This window comes from Rhodamnia argentea, chromosome 4 (assembly GCF_020921035.1).
Source record: "Rhodamnia argentea isolate NSW1041297 chromosome 4, ASM2092103v1, whole genome shotgun sequence".
Lineage (NCBI taxonomy): Eukaryota > Viridiplantae > Streptophyta > Magnoliopsida > Myrtales > Myrtaceae > Rhodamnia > Rhodamnia argentea.
Genome location: NC_063153.1, coordinates 21,216,170 through 21,235,193, shown reverse-complemented (window position 1 = coordinate 21,235,193; position 19,024 = coordinate 21,216,170). Strand labels below are relative to the sequence as shown.

Sequence of the window (19,024 nt, the reverse complement as noted above, 5' to 3'; positions counted from 1 at the left end):
ATAAGCGTCATCCACATGTTTTTCACACCAAGTCCCACAAAAACTGCTTTCGATTTAACCGATCTCCTACCGTGTCTACATTTTCCCTCTATGAGCTCAATCTATATTTTTATTGTCTGATTAACCTGTTGTCCACCGACAACTTCGGCTCGGCATTGATTTCAATCATTGATTTGAAGATCGATAAGACCTGAAAAACCTTCCAAAAGATTTGGACCTCTTGTTATTTAAGTGGTGAAATAAATTTTCTATTCTCCTTTATGTTTTCCCTGAATATCGAAATGCTCACAATGCAGCTCTCCCAATCATGCTTCCAGAATCATTTCCTAGGCTTGACATATTCGAATGCACACCACTTCAGTTCAGCTTAATAACCAACTCGGTAGAGCTTGTTCCCTGAAACTCTGACAATGTTTCAAGATATTTGCTCGACTCCTTTCGGTTTTTTGGTCTTCCTTGCCCAGAACGAAAACTGAAGCCCATAAACCAACGTCCCAATCCCCATGCCTTCCCGTGACTACTGGGCCGACTACCCAAAGCCTTACTATATTAGATTGGATATCGTTTTTTATGTTCTTTCTTTTATTTTTCCTTCTTTTTTTTGGTAGTAGTTGCAAGAGCCCATTTTACTTTTGCTCTCTACACCTCAAACCCATACCTCCACGCCCTTTCCCTATCATTGCTCTGCTCCTACGCAGCAGCACAGTACGGCAACACCCGAGAGCAACCCTCATAGCATCAAGCTGCCGCTCGACACCACAATCAAACCATGATACTGTCTCTCTCGCCTGCCGCTCATGCCACTCCCCCCACACGTCTTTATATGTGGCAAGATTGTCCAGATGCTCGCTGTTGCGAGGCCAAGAGAGCTCCATTTGAGCCCGCCGCTTACGGTCACCAAGGTTGTGCGAGGCCAGCCTCAAGTTAAGTGAACCACAAGAAGCAGCCTCGTGAGACTCGCAAGCTCTACAGCCGAGCTCAACCATGGCCATCAAATCAATCTTGATCTAGCCTTGAGCTGGCGCAGCAACCAGCAACCATTATCATCCTCATATTTAGGGTCCCCCACGGCTCCCAAAGGAGCAACTGTGGCGTGTCCGGTGGAGTGGGGAGACGTTGCAGTAGGGATATCGGACCGAGCAAACCTCCCGAGAGCAGGCTGAGTGTGTTGTGGGATTATTTTAGGGTAGAATTAGCCTACGAAATAAGATATTAATTTAACGAATTATATTTTAACTCGAAGTATGGGATGTCAATTCGAAGTCAATTTTTTTTATATTTTTTTCCTTGATTTTTTTTCCCCCTCTTATTGGTGACGCGACTCCCGAATCTTCGAATCTCCCACCTAAACATCCCGTTATCATCACTTTTTATGGCTGCCCTTGTCCGCTGTGCTGACCGAGGGACCAACAGCCCAAGAGCCTCCTCACATCATGTCCCTGAAAAATCTCAAGATGCCTTCGGTCAAGGGAAAACTCTTCACGTATCCCGTTTCATTTTCTACAAAAAGTAGAACTGTTAGAAATGCAAGACCAGAATATTTTCCGGATTATTATTTGTTGCCAACATCTTCAACCTGAAAACAAGAAGAAAACTGAAATTTGTCAATATTTTTCATGCTAAAACTTATAACTAGGACATAAAACACGAGGACGAAAATTATTCTAGTTGAGAAGGATTAAACCCAAAGCACTTCCAAAAACAAAACTGAGTTTGATAAAAAAAAATTTAAGAGCCAAAAAGGATTATATGCCCAATGTGTTACCTGCAATGAACAAACATGGATCACAACGACAAACATTATGTCCACAATATCACATTATATGCAAGAGCATCAAATAGAGTAAGCCAATGTGAAGTTAATGAGTCAAGAAAAACGCAAAGGTCACAGCATCATATACTTCGCGAAGAAAATGATGAGCACCGTGTGTTGCAGCCATCTGGAAAATAGAATTTTTCTTTTTCTGGGTAGACATGACGAGTAATAGGTATTCACCAGTATCCCGGAAAATCAAGTGATCTGCATGCATGCATGTATGCATGTGTGTACATACATATGTGCGCATGTGCTTAGAAATACACGCGTAAACATATGTACATGTTTTTGTATGGATGTGTTACACATGTATGCTTGCATATTTTGGGTGCGAATGATCAGTGAATCTGAGGTTTTGAGGGAGAAACCCACCTGGCAAAAAGAGAATTTCGGATACGTTGTGGTTTCACTACAAGGCAAAAATAAAAGGAATCCAGACTCCAAATCCTAATCTCAATGGCTAAGAAAAGTTTGGTTGAATTGGTCCTTGAGAAAAAAATTCCCCATCTCTCTCACCCTCCTTTTTTTAACAGACCTAAAAGCAGTTATAAACACAACTGATCATCGTTGAAACTGTCCCAAGCACAAAGACTTGCACTTACCAAAGGTCATTCGGCACTCTGAAGGCAGGGAGCGGGAATGGAAAGAATAACACCGATAGCATTTTGTTGGCATTGCTTGTTTTCCTTTTCAAGAACAGAAGATGTCGACCAGCTTCAGTTTGATAAGCAAAAAGAAGTTGCACAAGGCTTAAGGCCATGACAAGTCTAAGTAAATAAACCATCTCCTCTTGTTTAATTGTTCTTTCCTAGCCGCCAAACTGAAGCTAAAAAGGTCAAAACATTAGTAAGCAGATATCACAAAATACAACCAATTGAAAATTATCCATAAGCTGACTCATCAATAAGACAGGTGTCGACAAATAGAAAATTCTAACAATATAGACAAAACCTACATGTATCCAAGGGAGCTGTCTGTTAAATCCAGTAATCCTAGTTTCTATAGATGTTAAAACAATTGTAAAGCAAAACTACAGCTAATCCAAAGTCTTAACATGAAAAGGAATCCACATAGATCACCTAGCATGATTTTGTATACATGTATGATTTACCTCACTAATCAGGTATATTAGTTCTTCTACAGAACTTTATTGCGCTTGTAATGTCGCGGTCTGCCTCCACTATACTCATCCCCACTGACCATCTTCCATCTGTTGTGAATAAGGTCACCATTCATTGACCTTCCATCATGTCTAGACTCGCTTGGCCTATGACTGGACTTCTTGTCTCTCATCCTATTTTCCTTGTCACTAGGAGACTTATGTGCACAATCAAGTTCCGAAGAACAAGGTTTTCTGTCATGCCTCTTGACATTAGATTCCTCTCTTTTTCTCTTGACATCTTTTCTTTTTTCAGCCTGACAGTGACTCCAACTTGAATCACTCAAAAACTGTGCCTTGTTCTCTTTACGCATTCTAGACTCTTTATTTCGGTGATAGTGCCTCTCTTTGGCTCGCCTACTAAAGCAACTTGGTGTGTCTTCTGCTTCTGGAGAAGATATTCCTTCATGACGGTATAATCTTCCATCTCTAGCTGAAGTTGATGAGTGAGAAGTCTTCTCACGTCTTTCATCAGTCCAGAGGATGTCTGAGTCTAGATTATGTCCATGCCGATGCTTTCTCTGTGGCTTCTGGGAAAAGCTGTCATCAGAATAGCTTAAACCATCTTCCTTCTCACATCTTTCCCCATCAACAAGATGACATCTCTTCATAAAACCATCATCAACTCCAAAATCAGTGGATGTATCCCTGAAGAACCGACAAATTAGTCTTGTCAATGGTCAAGATAAAGAAGGGATTATTGCAATTTAGAAGTTGATTTTGCAGAAGTAGAGGCATTATACTAATGCACTTTTTACGCGAGGTACATTATAGTTGGAACAAGAATTTCCAAAACACTAATTTTCCACTTCAAAGGTAAAGGGTTAAAAGCACTAGAATTCATTTGACAAATACTGAAGGGGCTCCTTGATGATTTTAGCAATCCTTAAATCATCAATGCATCAACAAATCATACCACTCCTAAAAAAACCACAGATGAGCACATATTCAATTAAATCGTAAGGAAAAATTAGCTAAATAAATAACTTGCTCCATGTAATGACTACGGTGCCGATGGAACAAGATGTCCAAAAGCATAGAACATGATGTGCAGTTTTCTTGATTGTTCAAGCAAAATGCCAGCATGTTCCATTCTCTTAATGTGAATAATCAGCAGCTATATGACTTATGAAGTCCTCAACTATCTAGCTAGTGGCAAAGCCACACATCAAGACTGCTAATAGGGAACAAAAATTACCTCGTCATATATTTCTTGGGCAGTTCCCATTGTTTTTCACGATTGTGAATATCATTTAGCTCTTGAAAGCTATGGTTAGGGCCTGTACCAACTCCCACCACAGGTGCCATGCTTCCCAACCTCGTAAAGCCACTGGTGCATCAAAATATGATGAGATCGTGCTCAGCTAAATTTAAATCTAAAAGAAGCACCTTAAGGAACTTTTAACCCTAAAGAAGTGGAAATGGGAACGGACTTACCCATAGGCCGGCAAACCACCATAAATCGTAGGCATATACATTGGAACAGCTGTATTGAGGGGCATCATCCCAAAATTAACACCTTGATCCACAAAAGGCCTAGCATGGAGCAGAGGAGTAGCATTCCCAAATGGAGAGATACTATCTGCAAAGAAAGCATTTCCTGGAACCCAAAGTTCAATCATCAGATACAAGCTTCTCGGATATGGCTGCACATGGTTATAGACAGGGACACCAGATATTACCTCTCTGAGGCCTAGGACGCGGTGTGCAAGCATGTGGGCAATTTCTTATCAAATGATGCAAAGAGCCGCACATGTAACAGGCTCGGCACCCCTACATCCGCAAAAGGTGGCATAGGATCAGATTGGGAAAGTAATTGATGTAAAAAGAAAAAACAGGAATAAAATATCTGAATTGAGTTAAAAGGCAATAACAAAGTACAGGTGGAAAGAACAAGCTAAGCCAGCAGTTTCGAGTGACAACAAATGACTTCTCAAATCACAAAAACGTCATTGAACTTTTAGCATCACAAAAAGACCCATGATAAGCACTCCCAAGATGCATTACCTTTCTATCTCTTCCAGTCTCCAATAAATTCACATCCCCCCCTGAAATTTCACAACAGTTAGATTGAAGAACAGACCAATGTCACTATATCTTCAAATATTCAAATATGTATCAAACCTCTGGAGTTGATCAATCCATTCCTTGTCTTTACGAAAGAATCAGCTGGAATGACAGAAAGAAGACGGACAAGGAAAAACAATAGAATCAAAAGGCAAAAGAGGCGATCAGTACAAGATAGTAGTTTGCTAACAAAAATACCAGGCCTCAGGAAAATACGGAGTCTTCTATTCTGTTAGTATGTCTAGAAAACATATACTGGCACAAAAAGAATCTACTCCACTTGAAAAATTGCTTCTCGGCAAGAGAAATTTTTCCCGAGAAGGCAAACCAGTAATGCCTCCCGGCTGAGTTTGAGCAACAGCAAGCAACAGCATAAAGGTTAGAATAGGTATAAGACCCCCAATTTGACTTATTAGAAAACAAAACAGGGTTGTAAAGCCAGTTAGGCCACCACAGTTGCAGACTCAACAAGAGAGGATAACTGAAAGAAGAGCAACGGAAGATGAGCGAATGACGGGACTACCCCAAAGGGGGTTGACCAAAAGCCTAGTCATATAAGATGTACCTTGCTCTGGCATGGACTGGCTTTTCACTTTAGAATCAGGAAACACCACCAAATTTCCTCGTTCGAGATCTACAGGACAACTAGAGTCCACTTCTTCTTCATACATCTGTCTTGCCCTCTCTGTCGCATCTATGTTAGAACAGCAACCAGCTGTCACTGCCTTGTTCCTGAACGTCCAATCTAGGGCAGATTCTGATATGACATTGCCAGGTCTTTTCCCAGTTATTTTGGAAGGTTGACAAGACTCAGATCCCCTCTTAACCATGGTCAAATCATCAGATGCTTCTTTTCCTTGAATGCCAGATTCCCCATCTGATGTTCATCAAAAAGCATGAAGCATGAATAAAGAAAACAACAAAATCCCCTCTTAATAACAACCAAAGAAAGTATCCTTACCGGGTGCATGATGATGGACATCCTCCACACCACCAGCAAAAACCTGGGATCTAAGAAAAGTCTCAACAGCATGCCTAAGAGATACATTAGGTAGCAAATCTTCAGCTCTGCATTTCGCAGAACAATTTGGACAGCATGACTTCTCATTTAGCACTGGACGAATACCTATGCACCAAATAATCAAAGCGATGTTGTCAGAGTAACAGTACAAAAAAACTAAAAGGTCCTGCCAAATCATTGGTCGTGAAGAGCAAGACAAAAAAACACAGATGTGCTTTTTTTTTTAATCATTTCTCCACAGGAAGCCAGTAAAATAAATATTTGAGGAGAATAACTGAGATCTACTTGATCCACAAATGACAAATCAAAGAACAGAACATGCTAGCTTTACTGCAGGTCCATAAGGATGCACTTCAAATCTTTGCAGCGGTGTGCAGTTTGATAAGAAATTCCATGTGAGGGCAGCTGAGTATAAATATCATGGATATTTAGGCATATGCAAAGTATAGAAAGTTTAAACTCAATTCCTTAGGACAGATAGGGATCAATACATTTTACATAATTTGGCTAGCCAGAGAACCTAATCTTCTTATATAAAATCCCAACTCCTCAGTTAAGACTCTCCTATCCTGATAGCTCATCTGAGTAGATGTTTGCCAATCTTCTGAGAATTTTAAATAACAGGCTACTACTAAATAAACTTCATAGAAAACACATCAATAAAAACTTACATCGCTCACAATAACTATTCTGGCAACAAGGTATCATCACTGCTTCATCATAAGGAGCATTGCAGAGAGAGCATTTGAGCTCTGACGGCAGGTCAGCATTTTGAGTAGCTATAAAAGAGGCATTGATGGTCCTGTAAATTCCGAGAAAGCATAAGAGTCGGACTCTTCGGACAAATGACAAAACATACTAAAACAAAGTAACTTATGATTTACTTTTGTAATTTTGAAGGTTCATCAGTTTTAGTTTTCCCTTCAACCAGCAACTTGTCCCTTCCAATGCCCATTGCCAAGGGACCTGGAAGAAAGTTCACATAAGGTGGAATATATGGCAGGAGAATTGAGAGAAGTCCATAATATATGGAATGCGAGTTACCTCTTGAAACAGCCTCATTGCGATCACTATCATCCAATCTCCGACCTAATTCTGTTGTTAGCTTATGGCATCTGAGAACATAATAAAAGTGTGACGAAGAAAAGTAAACGCAATTAGCACCAAAGCCCAGTAAGGGGAAAATACTGAATCTGATTAAGAAGGTTCAGATCAAAACCACCTTGCAGCACCAATTTTGGCGCTTTCACTGCTAATACTGCACTTTTTCTCGACATTGAAGCTGGAGTCATCAACCATTCTCTCGAGAACAGGACACACATCATCCCCGAAGTCATCAAAGTCAATGATGTCCTCCTTCTATGCGAGATAACAGCAATTTGGCATTGAACAAACCATGATCTTATATAAGCTTTTTATAAAGAAGAAAAACGGAGAATGAAAAGGCAATTAGACGCAAAAGAAAGATGAATTGCTATGTCAGATAATAAACCGAGGATACCCATCATAATTAACAGGTTCGGGGAAAGTTAAGAAGGCGATTTACACGATTTGCAAAGTGGGTTAGAGTGTGCAGATGGGTCAATCGAAATGTCTGAGAACAATCTCGCTTATTGCCTAGTGGATACCCTCACAATGTTTGGTAAAAAATTAACGAAAAGTTAAATGTTAACAAAGCCGATAGTTATGACATACCATTCTAAGAGAAGGTTTCTTCAAAGTCCTGTCCTTATCATCCGGCGTAGAGATAACACCGTGGTTAATATCGTTGATCCCCAAATTCTCGACAGCATCATTGGTATGGCTACAAATACGTAGATTTGACATTAGAAGGAATTATGTGTGAAAAGTAAACGATCAAGTGAAAAAAAGATACGCATGCAAAGAATAAACAGAAACCAGCGGCGTAATAATGCTGATCAAACAAATAAAAAGGCAGAAGAGAGTCCGCTAATAGCTATTCCTACTAGAATGGAATACCAATTATGCTAAAACGAAGGGCAGGACAATGGATTCGAGGAGGGCGAAACACCAGTTGATCATCTTTTTTGGTTTTCCTATTTCATCAAATGTCATTAACTGCCTTCAGTCCTACCATGTAAATGAATATGGAAAATAATGAGGTGATAGCGAAAGTGCCAACAATTTGGTAAAAATATAGACGTGAATCACTAAGCTGACAGAGACTAGCTAATTAGGGAACTACGGAGAGTAATTTCGCAACTCCTGATCTTACATGGCAAGAGGCGACACAGATCCAGCAGGTACTCTCTTAATAATGACACTCGAACCACTTGGAATTTGAACATTGTCGTCTCTGTACTCTGCAAATATAGAGTAGATCATCATGAAATTAATTTCGTTAAACCGTTACGTGAAACAAAAAACAACTGCGAGTACACCAGACTTGGGAACCACGACATTTCGAGTAGGGCATGCAAAATGTTGCTAGTCTTAATGGGAAATAACCAGGTACAGTCTGGAATCTATAATTTACCACAACCAATTCCAAAAGTACTAATCACCGTTACTGGTTGAGATTATGTGATCGCTCTCTCACTGTAGACGACAGCAATTCCATGCACCGCACACAAGATAAAAGCACATCCTATTTTCATCATAGACTAAAACCAGTCATTCAACGCCTAGGCCACGGTTTCGACGAGACACCCCTACCTAATTCACAAAACCAATACCATCCCCTCCATTCATACGCAATTCCACCATAAATCCAACCGGCCCCGCCACCAATTCTCATTTCAACTTTGGACGCCGTTCCATTAGAAAGCGCTCGCGCTAAGCCGAGCTACGCGATCCTACTGAAAAAAAAAAAAAACGACGTAAAAGGCTCGTACCTTCGCCGGTAACGGCGTCGGAGATGCGAAGATCGGAACCGGAGCAAATGTTAAGGTTCTTGAGGCGGCGAATCCTGGTCTTGAGATCACCGACTGAAATACAAGGCCGGTCGTCCTCGATGTGGACAGCGTCGAAGTTCGCCGAGCTCCTGAACTTGAACCTGATCGCCATCGCCGGAGCACCTGCAAGCGAAGAACCTCAAGGGCTGCTTGAGATCATGGAGATTTCGCGCGATCGAAGGAGGGGGACGATGCGAAGGTTTCAGAGAGGTTTTAGCACGTAAAGAGAGAGATATAGGGAGGGAGAGAGAGGGGCACCAGGTAGAAGCCGAAGCGTGAATCCGAATGGAATATTGGTTTCGAGGGTATTTATACTTCGCTTTTTTTTTTTTTTTGGGTGTTTTCGGCCGCTTTTTGGATGGATTCGGACTCGGGCCCATCCACGTAACCCGGAGGAATTCAGTTTTTCTCATCCGGAGGAGACCGAGACCCACGCGCGTGTGCCATTGTTTTTCATGTTTATTTTTATTTTTATTTTATTTTATTATTGTGTAATAAAATTTCCGACCAAAGAAAAAAAAATTTGTGTAATAAAATCGTCTTTTTTTTGTTGGGTCGAATGATAAAGTCGTCTTCAGTAGATGTAAATGCGTCTTGGTGAGCGCGAAAACAACTTTTCGCGCGTTAAATTGAAAAAATTTATAGCACATTAAAGATGTTGTTGAGTGAAAAGTTGATGGTAAGGTGTTCGAACTATAAGCAGACATTATAAGTTTATAACGAGTGGATCCAAAAATTGCGATTGGACGTCATCTTTTGGTTTTGCGTATGAGCGACATGCAATCTTTTTAAACTGTTTGATCTTGAGTTTGATAGGCAATGATGTATTTCAACAAAATAATAAAAAGATATGAAATTCATGATTAGTTAAATTGGAGGATTTAAATTTCACACTTGAAGTTTGTACAATACTTAGTAATAGTGTCAGTGTTTTCTTATGGCGGACCTTCATTTTATTTTATTTTTGCTGCCAATACGAACACCATAGAAATCTATTACCACAGCGTCCCGACTATGGATACTTGGATTTGAAGTTGAAATTTCGTTCAGAGTTTCTCAAAATTGATTCGATGCGTCAGTACAAAATATTTATTCATTTGCGAAAACTGGCATGATAATAGAAGCATTTCGGCAAATATCATTTATCATATTTTTATACATTTTTTTATTCATGTAAATACCGATATTCACTAAAATCCTAATTAATGAAAAGTGTGCTTAATAACATCACATGTGATTTTCCGGAACTAACAAAATATATTTTGTCTTCGATTAAAAAAAAATTCGGGTCGAGTACTCATTTAAATTTTTTTTGTCGGAAATAATTTTCATTTCACTTCAAAAATGGATAAATAATGACAAGATAAAAATATAAGTCAAAACAAAGTAAGTAAATCTGAGCAATGATTCTCATTTAAGTTAGGTGATACTTTCCCCGAACAGGCAGGCTCGACTCGAGCATATAGTCGTAAATTCAAATTATTCTTACTGGGCTGGGCTTGATGGGTCAAGGCCCAATACCCGACATATCAGTCCTGGATCCATCGATTGATCGAGAATCAAGATTAGGGTTTGGCGGAGGAAGGAGACCAGTGGTCGTGACTGTAGCTGCTAATCGCCGGGGAAGAGCTCGAGCGTGTTCGATCCCTGCAGAGAAAGGCATGGCGACTCAAATCAGCAAGAAAAGAAAGGTTCTTTCCCCTGTTCACTCTCACGTTCCTTGGTCGTGGAAATGAAGTATTGGGTATTTTTGATTCATTATCCACACGGTTGGTGCGCCATGATTTTTTTTGGGAATTTCAGCCGAAGTCCTTTATTAATGTGTGGATTGGGATACGTGCAAGTGTTGTTTTTTCAGCCCATGTTCATTGATGATTCTTGGGGGTTATTGGTCGTGGTTTCTGGCGCTGTCACAAGTTAGCTTTTTGAAGACTTCCAGAATTGGGAACATAAGTTTCAGTTTCAATTTGTTTGGTTTTCCCAGTAAATTGACAGATGCATGTGTAAATTGTTGTTCTCGGGTAAATTTGAACAGGGGTCTGTATGTCTTTTGATTGGAGGCTATTATCTCCATTTCCGTCGTATTTCTGATGGACTGTCCATTATATTGTGTTCCACCAGTTCGTGGCGGATGGTGTCTTCTTCGCAGAACTTAATGAGGTTCTCACCAGAGAGCTTGCTGAAGATGGATACTCTGGGGTCGAAGTAAGGGTGACCCCCATGCGGACGGAGATCATCATTAGAGCCACTCGCACTCAAAATGTGCTCGGTAAAAGTTCTACTTGAATGATTGTATCCTCAGCATGTTCGCTTTTTCCTTGGAAAAGAAGTTAATGGGATAGACACAAGGAGATTCACAACTGGTATTTTTAGCATTTTGATTATGTTAGGTACGAGAGTTGAAGGTTGCCAACAGTTCCATTTAGAAATACAATTGTGACGGTACTCCAATTAAGGATTTTGAAATGCTTGTTCAAAAAAAAGTAGTGGGACTTTTCCTAGGTTCAAATTGAAGTATCTTCGGCTGCTTCTCTTCCTGGGCGGAGTTCATCTGAATAGTCTAGGGCCTTCTTCTGACCTTCTTCATGAGCATGACCTTGTCTTGCCTCTTTTCCATTTCTACCTCTGCATTACTTTTTATGCCTCCTTCCATTTACTGACAGGTCTATTACTTTTAGAATAAATGAAAATAGACAATGTTTTGTATCTTTTTTATTAATACTGACAAAGTATCAAACAAATTCAAGGTCGAGCACTTTGTTTGGATTGGTGTTAGGTAATAGTTGCATAATTCTTGTTCTAACAGGAGAGAAGGGGAGAAGGATCCGGGAACTGACATCTGTCGTCCAGAAACGTTTCAAGTTCCCTGAAAATGGTGTGGAGTTATATGCCGAGAAAGTTAACAACAGGGGCCTCTGTGCCATTGCTCAGGCGGAGTCTCTGCGGTACAAGCTCCTGGGAGGCCTGGCTGTTCGGAGGTACATGACGCAGCTCTAAATGGCGTCCCACTTATATGATTGCCAAAAATAAATCATCGCCTTCTTTTTCCTCGTGCTGACTACACTTCCATTTGCCCTTAGTTTTTTGAAGTAGATATTTCGCTTAATTTTAGTCATTGTTCATTGTGGTGTTTGATCTTCTTATTGTAGTGCATTTCATTCACTGCTGCTGAATATCAACTTGATTGTTTTGATAATGAGTTTTGAGAAAACTATCCTGGGACCTTTCCGTTTCTTTTTTCTGGACCATCTTTAGGGTGAGCTGGTTGCTTTCTGAGTAACTTTCTCATGTCTGAGGACAGTCAAGTTTTATGGTTCCTTTTTATTTTGTGGGATTTTTTTTTTTTTTTGGGTCAATGGGAATTTTGGTTTCATCACTTGCAACAGTTATATATGAGAACAGCATGTGGATGTTGGCCTCACTGCTGGCACTGCTTTTTTTAGCATCAGTAATACAACATTGTCGGTATGAAACTACTGTTTGTGATTTAAGGTATGTACCTGAAGTAATGATATGTGAGCCTAGTTGCTCATGCTTCTACCTTCTTGTCTTTTCTCAGAGCTTTAGTGTTTCATATGGTTCATATTTCTTCATTAAGATAGCCCCTCTAGGGTTGACGGGACAAATCTCAATGGCTGAAAGTAGAGGGTTCTGTTCTTTGGCCATCTTGTGGAATCATTTAGTTTTACCATTGCCTGATTATTTATTTTACCATTTGATCGGAGAAACATCCATTAGATCGGTGTGCAACTTATTTTGTACCTGTAAAAAATTCTCCACTGCATATACTTTTCCATCTGTTAGTCGCCCAACAGGTGTTATTCTATGCATAGATTGCTCGTTATCCGGTTCTCAAGGGCTTATTATCCCTGCTTTTGAATGCATGGGCCTGCCTCTCTCTCAATGTGATGATGTTATTTTCTTATTGGGTGGTCGTAGCGGGAGTCTTATACGTCTACAGGTATAAAGCTTGGAAACCATCTTCAGGTTTTTGTCACGTTGTTGCAAATGGGCAATCTTACTTGTAAATCCTTGGCGACACCCATTATACTTAGCCATTTTTTTTACTTTGTCTCCCTCTGGGCATCATTTGGGAAGATTTGTTGATATTTGACCATTTAGTGAATTAAATTTGTTGACTATTATGTAGGGCTTGCTATGGCGTTCTGCGATTTGTGATGGAGAGTGGTGCCAAGGGATGTGAGGTATGTTTTATGATGGAAATGATCATGTTATCTGCTTTTTTTGCCTTGCCCACCAATTTTTCTTGGTATTAAAGCTTCAGAAAGTTCAGAGATTTGGGTGCTCGTGCAGGTCATTGTGAGTGGGAAGCTGCGCGCTCAACGTGCTAAATCGATGAAGTTCAAGGATGGGTACATGATTTCCTCTGGTCAACCTGTCAACGAGTATATTGACTCTGCTGTCAGGCATGTTCTGCTAAGACAGGTGAGACGTCCTCCTTCAAATTCGCACCACACCCTTCCACACTTTTTGTTCTTAAGAATCATGTGCAAGTTGGTAATTGCTCCATCTTCCCAAGGCTAACGCCTTATTCCTTTTTCGCTGGAATCGATCAGGGTGTGCTTGGCATCAAGGTCAAGATCATGCTGGACTGGGATCCCAAGGGCAAGCAAGGACCAACAACCCCATTGCCTGATCTGGTGACTATTCATCCCCCGAAGGAGGAGGAGGAATATGTTCCACCAGTTCTGACCACCAACATCGAGATTCCAGCAGTTCCGATCATGTCATAAGCTCAGCATGATGTTTTGTTCATACAGTACTGTATGCCTCGATGCAACTTTCTCATAGCTCACGACAGTGCTTAGTTCTACTAGATTATGCTATGAATTTTGGTGGAGATTTCTGTTTCACGTGATTTGGCTGGAAGATTTCTTCAGTTATCCAAAATAATGAGTAGTCACCTAGTAAGTAGTGCTTGCCCTGGTTGATGACAAAATTTCAAAACCATCGTTTGCTTACAAGATTGTTGGATTCCTAAAAGAGGATAAGGATGTTCAAAACCTTGGAACTTACAAAATGACACCGGGAAAAAGAATCATGATTCTGGTCTGTACATATAGCTCTGTTATGCGCAGCCTTCTTGTCATTAATGTTGAGGTTTGGATCTTTCTGAATATTAGAGACCTCTCCTGGCATGTTCAATGTTTACTCTTTCCCCTCATTCGAGCTCAGACGAGATACTTTCCTCATATATGAAACAATCCAATCGCAGTTGGTTGCATATTTGTAACTTCACAGACTTACATAGATCTAGTACTCATGCCATGAGCCCGCTACATCGGCACAACGCCTACGATCATCTACAATCATCGATAATGCAGCCACCTAACATCATAACCTCCAACTTCTATCGTTGCACAGACTAAACAGGGTCTTTAGCTGGAACCTAAACATTTCCGAACACATGCACACGCAAAGGCACGTCTGGGTGTGCATTCGCAGGCAAACATATATATGATCGCGATTCCCAGTTATCGTGCATCAGTTGGTCTTTCAATTGTCTTGACATGCCTCACATGCCTAAGGCGATGCGATCGTCTTCCATAGGCCACTCTCCATTGCTAAGTGAAAAGAACAACTTCGTAAGCTTCATCTATAAAAAACCTAGTCATCTGATTTACCAGCAGGCGGACGAAGATTTTGCTGGATAGTCCGAGATTTCAACAGCCAAATGCAATCATCGCCTGCCCTTCACGCCTGTTTCTTATCCTCAATCTGGCATAGATGGACCTCTTGAGGAAGGAGATTATATCTAATATTCAACTCGTCAAAAATTCCTTTTAACTCGATGATCAGTTCAGTCCTCCGCCTGTTCTTCTCTGCGTACTCTTGAAAGTTCATCGTGTGATTGACGTAGAGCCCAATCTTAATGCTGTTCACGTTCTCGATCTCCCTCACAACTATGTTGTGGTTCGGATGCCAATGTTGCGGATTTTTCTCCAAGTACCTGACAAGATAATTAGACGAAATGGCTTTAGGAAATCTTTCATATGGTCCTGCAGCGAAAAAGTCTCTATCGGCTGTTACATTTGTAATAAGAAATGAGGAAATTGTAGCAACTCCATCGACTTACTTCTTTATTTTCTCTTTCATTGCTCCAATTCTTTCCAATGGAGTCATATAATCAATCGAGAACTCCACTTTGTCACCCATGTCAGGGCTTCTGTGGTAATTGCTTATAGGTTTCGTAGCCAAAACCGAATTTGGATAGTAGATTTTTTCGTTATCGAGCTTCAAGAATACAGTGTTCAAGATATTCATCTCCTCCACCATTAACTGTCATAAGAAATATGAGTTACAATAAGTTGGACTCATCTCAACATAAAAGAGGAATGGGTTCTCTACGGAGTTACCTGAACACCATCAATAACACAACGATCGCCGACATCAAATGGATGCATGACGAATACAAAGATGATAGCCTCAAATATTGCCTTGCATGTGTTGCCGAACATGAAAGCTGCCAAAACAAGCTGTGATGAAAGCAGGACTAGTACTTTGGTCGTAGCAATTTCCACCAAAAGAAGCCATATGATGGTGGTAATAACGATCAATATTCCCGTCACAAGCTTGTTCAATTGCCTTACTGCTGTTTTCGTGTCGGTTAAAGCATGTATCAGTGCTTTACGGCCTTGATAAACCTTCACCTGCAAAAGGATTGTATCTCACAGTGAAATTCACATGTTAAAAAGCCGGATCACATGTATCTCACTGGAATGAAGAGGAAGAGGGCAGCAGGGCCACAAAACTACGATTTACATGGAAAGGGCAGCAAGACAAAGCTACAATGAATAGGTATAAATGAACTGACCACCCAGTTTGCCAAAGATTTCATGTCGATTCGTCCAGTTTCTGATCCTTCAAGCAGTGTGAAGAAAAGATCCACCTCTTCCTTGATCATGAATCTTTGAAGATCGTCTTCGTCGAAGTACCTGTACAAAATACAATAAGGTTACCACAAGACCAAACAATCAGTTAATCTGCTGAACTGTTTCATTTTCTCACTTGCAACTCGGCTGAGCGACGTTTCTGAAAATGTGATATGCAGCAGCCATCGCTTCCATCTCGTTCGTTATCTCCTTATCCACTTGCTCAACTCCTCCATCATCGGCGCTTTCATCCAGGGAATTCGATAGGGTAGATAGGCCCGAATTTGTCACTGCGTCAACCAACATCTTCATCGTCCAAGCCGAAACCTTTTCTTGCTTCATCTTATGAATCTTCACCATGTCAATTACCTTCTTCTCCTTTCCCATTTTAACTTTCCTCAGAGTTCTGAAACTGAACTGGCCGGCACTAGGTTCTCTCCCCACCCTCTCAGCCTCCTCTATAAGAGGCGGCCCAGATAATGTTTGCAAAACGTAGTGATGGAAGATCGATTCTTGAATTCGATCAAAGAATGCAGCGACGTGGAAACTCGATGCCAACATCTTCAGCAGTAAAGTTTTTAAGAACCACAGGAAACAACCAATAAGAATCGAGACAAGAGTCCAGGTTATGTAATCCAAAACCTTAGTGGCAATCTTCGACCTCTCAACACCTCTAATGATTAACAGTACCCATGTCAGAAGAACGAAGGCCAACCAAGTGAAAACTTGCACGCTCTTCTTCAAACCATGAACAAAATAGAGTACCTTTTTCCGAAGTAAAAAGTTCCTCTCTATCAAGAAAACAATGAAATGCATCACCCAATTGGTAACCAACATGCCAGAGAATAGCACCATTACAAGCACACACCACTTCCACATCTCTAAACCCCATAGCTTAGATGCTTCCAATTGATCAACTGTTAAACTAGCAACCAAGCACCCGAGAATGAGGAAAAAAAAGGTCCATTCAACCAAAGCCTTGGTCTTTATCCTCTTATTCCTTGCTTTGCTCAATTCAAGAGTGACTTTTTTGTAGATCTCTTCGTCATCCTCCTCTCCACCTCCTCCTCCAGCCAATCCCGGAGATGCCATGAACGGTGTCTTCGGAGTCATGGGAACATTCCTGGCTGAACACATCGATCTGTTATTAGGTGATGCCCGACCAAATGAGCCTCCGAAAGGAGGATGCCCACCGACCTGTTCTTGCAACGATGCATTGTGCTCTTCTTCAAAAATACTGGGATCAATCGGATATTGTTGCTCCCCAAACCTCGACTTCGGTTTCGAGTACACCGACCTGTTGAGAGTCCTTTTCCTAGCAAGAGCTCCGCTAGTATTGGGAGCTTTAGGTGGCTTATTCTGGCTAGGCCTGGAGCTCGCGATTTCGGGAGAGGGGCAGCTCACCGGCGCTAATTTTGCGACTCCGGTGGTGCTCGATTCAGTCGATGCCTGGAGGGGCGAATCCACCAGTGTTTGTTTCGTGGCGGCAGTTTCCAATTCCTTAGGAGACGAACCTCTTAGGTTCTTGCCCTCAGTCATAGCTTCGGCATCCCCTTCAGTCGAGATGGTCACAATTACTTCATTTCCATTGACATTCCTTTTCTCCGACGTGGCGACTTCGCCGCCTTTAAGAGGTTCCCCTTTAGAATCCATACATGGCACAGGACACGTCCCAAAAGTTCAAAACTTTACCGCTTACAAGGCTTCAGTTCAAGCTGAAACTCTCTGGCCAACACCAGAGTACACAAACAAACAAAAAGAGAGAGCTCAAGTGCAGATCTACTCCCACTGAAACGCGTTCACACAGACAGCAACAGGCCAACACAACATGCATGATAGACTGAGCTCGTGGACTGACTCTAGTACTCGAGTCAGACAAAAAGTTTAGCCCTTTCCAACAAATTTACACCTCTAATCAACAATCACCAGCTCAGGACACGCGAAGGAAGAGGTACAGATTATGCAGCGGAGGATTCTCGATCAAGAAATGAAACAGTCTAAGTGATCCGGTGGATGCTCAAATTGGGTAAAGTTTAAACTTGAAAAAAGAAAAAATCGGAAAAGGTATCAAGTAAACGGTGTACCTTAAACAAAGAGTAGCCCGGGCTTGTCAGTCGTCCCGTTGAGCTCACTTCGCCAAGAACAGAGCAAGAAAGCTAAAACCAAAAAGACAGTGACGAGCATCCATGGCAGCTGAGAAGCTGATCCCAGTCCAAAGGAGACAAAACCCTCGTAGTTCTGTTTAATAAAAATCTTGTCCTGGCAGCGCCAGAGCTGGGGGGGCGTATTTAAAATTATAACCCATGCACGCCTTTCGAAGAACAGCGCTGATGATAAATAATAAATAAATAAAAAAAAGCAAAGAACACAAAATGGTCTGTTGACCTTTTATTCATTTTTGACCAAAAAAAAAAAAGCAAACTTTTATTCATTCGTTCTTATATTTTCTTTTTGTGGCGCAGCAAATAAATTTACAGAAATTAGTCTTACTAAATTTTATTAACTGATTTAGAAGCATCCACTATAGCAGTTTCGATTGATAAGCACATTCGTCCGCCTAATACTCTAAAAAACCTCCGACTTTAACTTTTATCGCATCTCTACATTACGTCTCGTAAAAAACTTTTCAAATTGAGGTGCAGTCCCAATTCTACCACAATCCAATAGAATACCGCTAGCTTTAGGTCCAATTCCAATCCTACCTCAAATAGTTTTTTGACTAGTAAAAAAAAAAAAACTGCATTTTGGGTCCAGTTCTAATTTTTCTTGGTCTTGTAAAAAATCACCAACTCATACTTGAGTTTTAAATCTGCGTTCGTTAACCCTCGGTCAAAAATCGCCCTTAGCGATTTTGTGCCCGGTTTTCAATCTCTCGTGCTTGGGAACGTTCTATCCTACTAATTTGCCCATCTCGCCCCATTAACCCTCCGTCTTGATTGCCAGCGATAAATTTTGAATGGAAGGTAATAAGGAAGATTCGTGACTTAAGTAAAAGATCGTGGCTTCTTACCAAGACCGTATGGTAAAATTGGGATAAGACCTTAAGTTGTGAGTTTTTCATGTGATCGAAAAAAAAAAAATTAGGACAAAATTGGGATATGACGTCAAGTTGAGGGTTTTTCTTTTTTTTTTGTGGGAAAAAAAAAAAGTCTA

General features: G+C 40.8%; 4 protein-coding genes across 17 annotated transcripts; 1 reads left to right on the top strand and 3 right to left on the bottom strand.

Moving 5' to 3' along the window:
• Positions 1 to 1,207: 1,207 nt before the first annotated feature.
• On the bottom strand, positions 1,208 to 5,645 carry LOC125312515. 10 transcript variants are annotated; one of them, XR_007198165.1, is made up of 9 exons: positions 5,608 to 5,645; positions 5,100 to 5,144; positions 4,983 to 5,023; positions 4,658 to 4,748; positions 4,413 to 4,575; positions 4,174 to 4,305; positions 2,928 to 3,623; positions 2,189 to 2,642; positions 1,208 to 1,576 (listed from the first exon to the last, which is right to left on the bottom strand). XR_007198165.1 is itself a non-coding variant. In XM_048277683.1 (8 exons), exons 1-7 carry the CDS (start codon positions 5,618 to 5,620, stop codon positions 2,954 to 2,956), a joined length of 1,155 nt encoding a protein of 384 aa, XP_048133640.1. In that variant the 5' UTR covers positions 5,621 to 5,642; the 3' UTR covers positions 1,208 to 1,576; positions 2,928 to 2,953. The 10 variants fall into 10 exon arrangements, 3 of the variants coding, with proteins under 3 accessions (XP_048133640.1, XP_048133641.1, XP_030530485.2); XR_007198167.1 differs by having other exon boundaries at positions 1,208 to 1,500; positions 5,608 to 5,642; XR_007198170.1 differs by having other exon boundaries at positions 1,208 to 1,500; positions 2,415 to 2,642; positions 5,608 to 5,642.
• LOC115740957 (E3 ubiquitin ligase PARAQUAT TOLERANCE 3-like) lies at positions 5,632 to 9,090 on the bottom strand. The gene is made up of 10 exons (XM_048278085.1): positions 8,919 to 9,090; positions 8,300 to 8,387; positions 7,759 to 7,867; positions 7,286 to 7,422; positions 7,108 to 7,178; positions 6,948 to 7,029; positions 6,735 to 6,865; positions 6,004 to 6,168; positions 5,723 to 5,919; positions 5,632 to 5,676 (listed from the first exon to the last, which is right to left on the bottom strand). The coding sequence occupies exons 1-10, from the start codon at positions 9,088 to 9,090 to the stop codon at positions 5,632 to 5,634; spliced, it is 1,197 nt and encodes a 398-aa protein (XP_048134042.1).
• Positions 9,091 to 10,519: 1,429 nt separating this feature from the next.
• LOC115740959 (40S ribosomal protein S3-3) lies at positions 10,520 to 13,910 on the top strand. Its single transcript, XM_030674630.2, has 6 exons — positions 10,520 to 10,669; positions 11,100 to 11,247; positions 11,785 to 11,956; positions 13,129 to 13,183; positions 13,293 to 13,424; positions 13,556 to 13,910. Exons 1-6 carry the CDS (start codon positions 10,640 to 10,642, stop codon positions 13,730 to 13,732), a joined length of 714 nt encoding a protein of 237 aa, XP_030530490.1. The 5' UTR covers positions 10,520 to 10,639; the 3' UTR covers positions 13,733 to 13,910.
• A 540-nt stretch (positions 13,911 to 14,450) lies between these two features.
• Positions 14,451 to 18,200, bottom strand: LOC115740958 (mechanosensitive ion channel protein 10). 5 transcript variants are annotated; one of them, XM_048277735.1, is made up of 7 exons: positions 17,956 to 18,200; positions 16,005 to 17,594; positions 15,814 to 15,937; positions 15,356 to 15,649; positions 15,076 to 15,278; positions 14,642 to 14,949; positions 14,451 to 14,552 (listed from the first exon to the last, which is right to left on the bottom strand). In XM_048277735.1, the coding sequence occupies exons 2-6, from the start codon at positions 17,522 to 17,524 to the stop codon at positions 14,694 to 14,696; spliced, it is 2,397 nt and encodes a 798-aa protein (XP_048133692.1). In that variant the 5' UTR covers positions 17,525 to 17,594; positions 17,956 to 18,200; the 3' UTR covers positions 14,451 to 14,552; positions 14,642 to 14,693. The 5 variants fall into 5 exon arrangements, with proteins under 5 accessions (XP_048133692.1, XP_048133695.1, XP_048133696.1 ...); XM_048277738.1 differs by having other exon boundaries at positions 16,005 to 17,586; XM_048277739.1 differs by having other exon boundaries at positions 15,814 to 15,934; positions 16,008 to 17,594; positions 17,956 to 18,199.
• Between the last annotated feature and the right edge of the window lie 824 nt (positions 18,201 to 19,024).